Raw genomic sequence first — 9935 nt, forward strand, 5'->3', positions numbered from 1 at the left:
AGACTTATCTAATGATATAAATATGATGTCCTTATGACCCTCACAAAATTAAACTGGCAGAATTCACAAAATTCTGCAGTTACTGAATAACACAAAGTACATTTTGAAAGAGTTTGTAAAAGCAAATGCATTAAAAAACAGCAGTTCTAACTGTAAGCTCTTAACCAAACACCACCTACAGGAATCACAATGATTCATCCACCTGGAGAAATACAGACCCACCTACACTTCACAGCTCAGTAATATATTACTGAAAGATTGCATTAACTATTTATATAACATATTATCTGTAGAAAAACATACACATGTATTTAGCCTTCACAACTGGAAACAGGAAGATAATGGAAATAACCATACAGGCATTCACATGTTCTTCACTCTCCATAATTTCTGCAGATGAAGTTGAGTTTGTCGTGTTCAGGACGGCTGATCCAGCGCTGATCTCCTCCAGACTGAACTGCTCCAGATCTCACTGCGTCTTCACAGTCCTCCTCTGATGCGCCGTTCCCTGGAGCCCAGTTCTGATAGCACACGGTCTCTCCATTCACCCAGAACCAGACGTCCAAAATATAGGAGTGACGCAAACCCAACCACACCGCCGCAGTAGACGCTCGTTTAACCACGTTCCTCACACGACGCTGAATCTCTTCTGAATGAACCGAGACCAGATCCACATGATTCTGTCTGCAGTATCTCAGAGCTTCAGACCACGTCAGATTCTCTCTGATCACAATCAGTTTATCTGGAAACCAAACAAAGCACAAGCAGAAACAAGAGAGAGACTGATCAAAAACAACATGCAGAACAAACACTGTGGATGAATTTGTCATCTCAGACATTCAGCGTGAACGTTAGGAGATCTGGAGGTGATGATGGATTGTGTGTGTTTTGTGAAGATCTACTCACCTTCATGACACACAAAAGGAAACTGGTGGCCGCAAGAGATGACAATCCATCGTCCCTGAGCATTCAGTTTGACAGCTGCACAGTTTTCACCACCTCCATTATTATCAGGTTCACGAGTGTTCCAGTATCTGAATGAGGAGTCACTCTGATCTGACCACTGCCATGAGTCTCTGAACAGACCAATCCAAGCTTCAGATATGTGACTATCATTCATGATCTTCTGAACCTGTTGATTCTCATTCTGGTTTCTCACACTGACCAGATCATTGTGATTCTGTCTGCAGTAACTCTGAGCGTCTCTCCAATCCTTCATCTGATTGACAAAGATTAGTCCTGTGTTTGCTTTAAGAAAACAGATTAATCAATCAGTTTGTTCATTATTCTTGTGCTGCTTTATGGTTTGGATGTGAACAGGAGCAGCGGTGGAAACATCAGAAACGCATCATTCAAAGACTGATTTTGTCTTGAGATACTGAAAGCTGAATGTATCGCACAGCTCACGGTGTTCAGGTGGTTTATCACAGACTCTGCAGCTAATGATCACAAATTTGTATTTGTTTCGAAACATGTACTTTAAAAAGACTAACTTCTGAGAATAACAATCTCCAAAACAAAATATTGTAATATGGGTAAAAGTGAGCACAATAAAATTACACTGAGAAGACAAGAACTGAACAAGTTTCGTTCATAAACATCAAGAAGGGGCAGAATTCCATACAGCAGTGTCCAAAAATGATGTCCAGAGGTGCTATTAGTTTTTAATGACCCTACATGTTTGATTAAAACATAAAAATTTAATTATTTTTCAAAATATAAAACCATATATGGTTACAAAACCTTTAACACAGTTTTAATAATATTTGAATAAAGGGTTATGTTGATTTCCTAACCCTTTATTCAAATATTATTAAAACTTGGAAATCAACATAACCCTTTATGTAGGAAATCAACATAAAGGGTTATGTTGATTTCCTACGCCAGACATCCCTTTTGGCCCCTACTATATGCCAATATTTCAAATTTTATCAATTAAATAATTATTAATTAATTATGATTCAGAAACACTCGCCAAAACAATTGTTTGACATTTAATTCATAATTTATAAATATTGCTGGAAAAAAAATCTATGCTCTAATGGCAGATTTCCACAGCTATCCCATGTGACAAAAAAATCAATATGTGTTCAATGAAATTCTTTTTTTTTTTTTTTTCAGGCCAAAATTAGTTTTTCTCTACAGAAACTGACTTCAAGTTGTTTATATTTATGACCACATTAAAAAGTAGAAGCAATTAGTATTGTGTCGTATTGTGTATTGGAGAGCCACAGTCCTGCAGAGTTTCGCTCCAACCCTAATCAAACACACCTGAAGAAGCAAATCAAGCTCTTCAGGATCAGTTGAAAATCACAAGCTGAATTTCTGTCAATCAAGCTGTTGGATAGAAACTTTACAGGGCAGTGGACCTCCAGGAGCAGGGTTGAAAATCTATATGCATATTTTTATACATTAATGTTTGTTGCCATTGTAGGGAGATGCACTTACTGTTATTGGATGAATTGCAGATGAAATTTAGGCACCTACTACATCCCACATCATGCCATTGTCCATGTGTCATCATAGCACATTCTTCTTCACCACGATTTGGTTGTTTATCTCCCCAATTCAGATAGAGCGCAGCTTCACCTGAAGACCACTGCCATTCATCACGACCCGTCTTCTGCAGCCCGATCCAGACATCTTCAACACCTTCATCATTAACACTCTTCTTCAGCTCGTTCATGTCGTTCATGTTGTCAACGGTGGCCAGATCTGTGTATTTCTCTCTGCAGTATCTCTGAGCTTCAGTCCAGGTCTTCCTCTCATTTATAAAGTGATACTGACGCTGAACACATTCAGATACGGAGCAGAGAGCTGTGAAAGAGAGGCTTTGCTTTAATGATCTTCATAACAGGATCAAACCTAATGAAACTAGAAACCATAAATAAAACCACAAACACACTCACCAATGAGAACAAGAGTGAAAAATAGAGTTTGGTCCATTTCTGAGGACAAAAAAAAAAAAAAAAAAACCTCAAATACTCTAATTTTCATCTTAGATGTTTTTTTTTTTCATAATGTTTTACTCTTAGCGGCATAACAGGATTCACAACAATTCTGATAATATTAACACCTCAGTCTAGTTCTAGTTAAAGAATAAACATGTGAGTTTTTCTTACTTTAGAGGTCGTGTGTTTCTGTCCTGAGTCTGATGTTTCTGTCTGCAGCTTCAGACTGTGTGATTATTATATCTGCTCTCATCCGTCATTCAGCATCACATCATCTGTTTACTACTCTAAAAACCCCTATTTCATGTTTTACTTCCTCTATATTTGTGTATTTGTCCATCTCTTTCCACTAATTTTCATACTGACATCTGTGTCAGTCAGTAGGCTATTAGTCAATATGAAAATGAACCTTATTTAACAAAATTATATACATATGAACATTCTTAATTAACATTTTGACGCTTAAAACTAAGCGGCTATTATAATATTATAGGTGGGCAGCATAGCTCTATTCAGTTTGAAATGCATTTTTATATTACTGTTGGGACACTTTTTACATGGTGCTTTTTTAAGCAAACAACCTACTAATGATCTGACTGATGAGGGTTGAGTTCATTAGTGAAGACAGGTGATACTGGTTACTGACAGCCTTTAAAAAAACTCTGTTTAAGGCCCCAGTTTGTGAGATGAAAGAATACCTGTGATTACTGAGAAAGTTTTGTATTGCGAGAAGGGTTTGAGGAATTAAAAAAAGACCAGATGAAGAGGAAAGAGAGATTCTCCCCCTTCTTATGTCGGGTTTCTTTTTCCTCTTCTGAGAGCCGAGGCCCCTGAAGATGAGACACAGCAGACATGAGCAACAGAGACGAGATGAAGACTCTGACCAGCCTGCATTAATCTGCTCATATTGTGTATTTATTACCCTGCGCTCCATTTATAATGTTAGTAAAGACTCTCATTATCCAAACTGAAATAATAACATGATCTGCTTCTGTTTCAGAATAAATGTCTCTGATTTTATACTCAATCTAGATATTAGATTGTGATTGAATGGAATGCAAAGATTGAAATGTATTTATTACCCTGCGGTCCATTTATAATGTTAGTAAAGACTCATTATCCAAACTGAAATAATAACATGATCTGCTTCTGTTTCAGAATAAATGTCTCTGATTTTATACTCAATCTAGATATTAGATTGTGATTGAATGGAATGCAAAGATTGAAACATTGTTACATTTTTTTTTAGAATTCATCTCTTTGTGAAAATTCTAATATTGTTTCGTTTCCTACTCCTGCCGTTTACTGTATGCTTTTTTTTCTTTTTTTGCTTGTTTATAAAACATGGTTATGTTTGCATGTAAACACATCCTCATTTATTTGTTTATGTCCACACCACATTTAGACGTTCAGGATGGACAGTATTTACATCTCTGACGTGAAACCGAAGCATAAACATCGAGTGTTATTGTTTTAGTCGCATTTGATTTACATTTCATTCAGTCTTATTAATTTGTTAGTTTTATTGCAGAAAAGTTGCACTGTAAATGTGTCTCAATTCAAAGGCCTCATGCCTCGAAGTCCACAAAGATCAAAGTTAACGTTGTTAAATGAGACGGTATTTGGAGGATTTCCTGTTTGCATCACCAGCTGTTCCCGCCACCGCTCCTGTTGCCTAGCGACTGTGTGACATCTGCCATCAGGTACACAGCAGAGACGTTTCTGACAGACTATAATACAAAATAAAAAAATCCCCAAAATCATCCTAAACCAACACTGTAACGAACTTCAGTAGTTTACAAAACACTAATACTGTATAATAAACAAATGTTTACTGTAGAACCTGCATATGCAACACGTTCTCACTCCCAACTCGTCACATATTGACGCTTGGTCAGGATCCCTCGGCGTCGCTTTTTGACGCTCAAGGTACCCTTTAGCATCATTTTTCGAAGCACAGAGGTATCCTTTTAGCGTCACGTTTCGACGTGCAGGGTCCTCTATTGTTTTCAGTTGTTTGTCTTAATTCAATGGTTTGCATGCATTTGTAAAAAATAGAAACAATTTTATATAAATGGATGCTTTCATTGGAGCACATAACCCCACCCCTACCCTAAACCTACCAACTTCTGAACAATATAAAACACACAACAGGGAAATAAAAGTACAGTCACGTGTATTTGCAAAGACTGACCATAAAAAGCAGTATAAAAGCATTACAAACAAGTCCCGTTGCATTCTAAGTCTTCTGAAGCCATACAATGTCTTTATGCGAAGAAGAGAGTAAAACATAAGGTTTTTATCGCTGAAAATGATCCCACTCCGTTAACGTGCTCACATCTCATTAAAAAACATACTCCTGTAGCATGACGCAATCAGTCACAAGACACACAAGAGCCAATAGGATTTCACAATCAAGACTGACGTAAGGCTTCTTCTGGTGGTATTTTTTGAGTTCCCGCACAGACTGCACACAGGATCTGAGCTTTACGGCGGACGGAGACCGTGATCGTGACTATTCCTCTCACAAATCAATCATTTTGCCTCTGAAGACTTGGAATATTAATATGTTTTTAATAAATTGTGACTGTAGCTGTATCTGCCTGTTATATATTGTGTTTTATCGACAAATGGTAGGTTTAGGGGCAGGGGTTGGGTTACGTGCTCATAAAAGTGTAAATAGTGTAATGTAAATAAAACTGTTGTGACTATTTACATTGAAAAATTACACCCCAACATATATGCAATAATAACAATATTATTACCCAATATATAAGTTAATCATGACGAAAAAATTCCCAGTGCCTTTCACGTCGGCATATTGATGCCAAGGATTTTTATTTAAAGCAATGGAGGACCCTGCACATCGGAAAAATGACGCTAAAGGGGTACCCTGTGTGTCAAAAAGTGGCGCCAAGTGGTCCTGACGAAGCGTCAATATGTGACGAGTTGGGAGTGAGAAAGTGTAGGCATACAGCATGTTGCTGTAGATCTGTAAAGCATCAGTTTTTACTGTGAATCACAATACAGTAATTTATTTATTTATTTATTAATTATTTATTTTTGCAGTAGATTCAACCCTTTTTTCAATTCAGCAAGGTAACTTTGTTCATTATTTTGCAATGTTAATTAACCACAGTTTCCTCTTGTAAAGTTACATGTGTGTTCAAGAGTGCACTGGGACATAGATGTATGTGGCACCCTTCTTAGTTATTAAGTTGTATATATTATAAAAAATAAAAAAAAAATGTGCACAAAATTTTTATAGATTTTCTTATCTGGCTACATTAAAGTTTTCTCTTGTTAGCTACCATGTAATCAAATACTGAAGTCGCTGGGCAAACTGCAGCAGCTAAATAGAACAGATTGTTGCTAGCCTTATTTAAGTGAATAGGAGTGTGATTCCTGACTCGCTGAAGCATAATACATTCCACTGTACAAAGGTTTTTTTTTTTTTTTTTTTTTCCCCCAAAGTTGGAGTCACACCTCTACACTCAAAAAAATTTAATGTGCCTACTGTTGGTCCAAAGAATGTAACTACGTTTAAATTAAATAATTCCCTTACGTTTGTGTATTAAAATTAAAAGAGTTGTGTTGACCAAATTAGAAAAAGTAATATTTCAAATTTACACAGTTCACTTAAGTAAAGTGAATGAAATGGAGTTGAGTTGCTTCTGCAGTACCACACTTTGGTCAGCAGGTGGAGTAATATCTGCACATGCGCAGATAGACAGCACATTCAAAGATCACTCTTCAGTAGGGATGGGCGTATCGATCCGAAGTATCGATATATCGATACTGACGCGAGTATCGAAAGTATCGATACTCAAACAAAAAATATCGATACTAAGGTGCGCTTTATTCCTAACGTACTATCTTTCTTAACTTCCCACCAACATAATCCTGCTATAGCTTCCGATACAACTGTAATATCAACTGCCGTTTCCTTCCCATTTACCACATTTATTCTAGTGCCATCTCCATTGTTTACACATACTAAATTTTTTAGTTCCATTAATTCCTCTATTACTTCCCCATTTGAATCATTATAACAATCCCACAACATATTATGTCCATTAAAATCTCCACAACAAATAACCTTACCCTCTAAATTTACTGCAAGTTCCTCTAAGTTTTCCAATGTTATTTTCCTACAAGGATTATAATAATTTACTATTTTAATATTTCCTTCATTTGTCCAAACTTCAATTACTATAAATTCCAATTCCTTTCCTTTTACCATTACCGTATAATGCATATTCTGTTTGATAAAAATACCACATCCACCCCCATTACCCTTGTCTCTATCTCTCCTAACACTATCATAACCTGCTATTATAAAATCTAAAGATGGTTTCAACCAAGTTTCTTGGATGCAAATTATGTCCGGTTTTATTTCTAAATCATTGATAATACTTTTGAATTCCTGTCCATTTGCCAAAAGACTCCTTGCATTCCATTGAATTATAAACATTAACTCTATCCAATTTGGCTTGAAGACCTTCCTTCCGAATTTAGTGAAAGTGAATTGAATTGACATGTGGCTAAGTATGGTGTCCCATACTCAGAATTTGTGCTCTGCATTTAACCCATCCAAGTGCACACACACAGTAGTGAACACACACACCGTAAGCACACACCCAGAGCAGTGGGCAGCCATATTGCTGCGGCACCCGGGGAACAGTTGGGGGTTTGGTGCCTTGCTCAAGGGTCTCACCTCCATCGTGGTATTGAAGGTGGAAGAGAGTGCTGGTATTCACTCCAAAATCAAAATGGCTTTATAATTGAGACTGTTTAGGTTTTTGGGGGATTATTGTAAGGTGGTTGTGTCCACACACTGCTAAGACACATTTATATGCAAATGAAGATATTTTGCATCCAATGTCTCCTTTAAAATGAAAATATTATAATCTTAATTCAAGTGATGAAGGATTTCGAAAGTCTGACAGTTATCAGTGTTGAGCACATATTGTAAGTTTAACCCTGCCTGGTTTACATGTTTGAAAATGATTAACAGTTGAAAACAGAAATTTAGAAAAGTAATCAAAAAGTAATCAAATGTAATCAGTTACATTACTTTAATAAAGTAATTAAAAACTTACACTACTTATTACATTTTAAGTAGGGTAACTTGTAATCTGTAACCTATTACATTTCCAAAGTAACCTTCCCAACACTGCTTAAATGCAACCTAACTCAGTTACGTGGAACCTGTTGACATAAAAAAGTTAAGTAAGGCCAACATATAATTTTTTTGAGTGTATGGTGGTGACGTACCCTCCTCTCACATGTTTTGTGATAGTTGTTCATGAGTCTCTTTTGTGTCCAGGGCTGCGTTTCCCAGAATCAATATCAATGGACTGAACATCACCTCTCTTGGACAGCTGGTCCATGTCACTCTGTGGTAGGCCAACAGATGTTTGTGAGTTCCATGACTCACCTGGCTCCCTGGTTGCCACAGTGGCAATCTCTGATCCACTGCAAACCCCACTTCTGACATTATCACATTCACCAGCATCCACTGAACACTTTCCCACATCCACAGCATGACTGTTTGCTGCATGCTCTTTCAGATATTCTTCATCTTTAGAAAGTAAAATAGAATAAAAAAAAACCTGCTGCTCCAGTTTCGGAATAAACGTATCTTATTTTCTCTGTCTAAATACTTGATTGTGACTGGCTGTAATGTGGAAATTAAAAGATTGTTAAGATTGTTCTAAAACTGCACATTTTAGAGTGGCCTCTTATTGTGGCCAGCCTAAGGCACACCTGTGCAATAATCATGCTGTCTAATCAGCATCTTGATATGCCACACCTGTGAGGTGGATGGATTATCTCGGCAAAGGAGAAGTGCTCACTAACACAGATTTAGACAGATTTGTGAACAATATTTGAGAGAAATAGGCCTTTTGTGTACATAGAAAAAGTCTTAGATCTTTGAGTTCAGCTCATGACAAATGGGGGCAAAAACAAAAGTGTTGAGTTTATATTTTTGTTCAGTGTAGTTTATTTCTCATTTTTTAAGTGCTAATTTTATTTATTTATTTATTTTTTGCCCTGCAATGGAGTCACCATTCCAATCAGGCCATTTTTTCCCAGAAACATACAGTGGCCGAGCTTAATGAATTATGATTGAAACCAAGTTGGATTTTATAATTCTGAGGTTGGGAAACAGTCAAAGAAAGAGATGGGATTGCTGGTTGTACAGGAGTTTATTTGAGCTGCTGTTGTTGACACATTCTTTAATGTTTCGTGCAAAATAATTCAAGAGATTTTATACCCAACCTTCACTCCTTAAAGAATAAACATTACTTAATTTAGCTGAGACACATAATGTTGGTGCTCACTGATTCATATTCAACCAGTCATTTCTAATTTAAAGACATTGACACATGAAACTCAATATAAGAGAGAGAAGTAGCCGCAACAACATACACATATCCTTAAAACACAGATAAGACATGTATTAAACCTCATATCACACTCTTCAGTTATATTATTTATGTCATGATGAAATAGAAACTAGTATAAATGTATATCTAATTGAGAGTCTATGATGCCCTTTGACCGTCACAAAATTCAATGAAGTTAGTAAATGACACACACACACACACACACAACATGTTGAGTGAGCAAAAAGTTTCTGAATTTTTAACCCTCAGGTGCGACTGCCTGTTGAGACAAAAATTGTTCAAATTATTCCTTTACAAAGTGATGAATGAAAATTAAGTTAATGGGAGTAAACACACAAGCACTTATCTCACATGAAAGGTCTGTGTATCCTTTCACTCTTAGTATCTGCTGCAGATGAAGTTGAGTTTGTCGTGTTCAGGACGGCTGATCCAGCGCTGATCTCCTCCAGACTGAACTGCTCCAGATCTCACTGCGTCTTCACAGTCCTCCTCTGATGTGCCGTTCCCTGGAGCCCAGTTCTGATAGCACACGGTCTCTCCACTCACCCAGAACCAGATGCCCACAGTGCAG

The 9935-nt window shown here is 36.9% G+C and overlaps 1 protein-coding gene and 1 pseudogene across 1 annotated transcript; both read right to left on the minus strand.

The window, feature by feature from the left end:
* Window positions 1-374: 374 nt before the first annotated feature.
* On the minus strand, window positions 375-2946 carry LOC107751527 (C-type mannose receptor 2-like). Its single transcript, XM_016567267.1, has 4 exons — window positions 2910-2946; window positions 2449-2817; window positions 907-1239; window positions 375-742 (listed from the first exon to the last, which is right to left on the minus strand). Exons 1-4 carry the CDS (start codon window positions 2944-2946, stop codon window positions 375-377), a joined length of 1107 nt encoding a protein of 368 aa, XP_016422753.1.
* Window positions 2947-9742: 6796 nt separating this feature from the next.
* Window positions 9743-9935, minus strand: part of LOC107751518 (macrophage mannose receptor 1-like) — a 1862-nt pseudogene continuing 1669 nt past the window's right edge.

The sequence above is a fragment of the Sinocyclocheilus rhinocerous genome, unplaced genomic scaffold, assembly GCF_001515625.1.
Source record: "Sinocyclocheilus rhinocerous isolate Xijiao unplaced genomic scaffold, SAMN03320098_v1.1 scaffold2696, whole genome shotgun sequence".
Taxonomy (NCBI): Eukaryota; Metazoa; Chordata; class Actinopteri; order Cypriniformes; family Cyprinidae; genus Sinocyclocheilus; species Sinocyclocheilus rhinocerous.

Coding starts and splice junctions, on each gene's coding strand:
- LOC107751527 (XM_016567267.1), bottom strand. CDS start 2,946: ATGGACCAAACTCTATTTTTCACTCTTGTTCTCATTG. Junction 1,240..2,448: donor CTGCAATTCATCCAATAACA/GTAAGTGCATCT, acceptor AAGCAAACACAG/GACTAATCTTTGTCAATCAG. Junction 743..906: donor TCCTTTTGTGTGTCATGAAG/GTGAGTAGATCT, acceptor TTTGGTTTCCAG/ATAAACTGATTGTGATCAGA.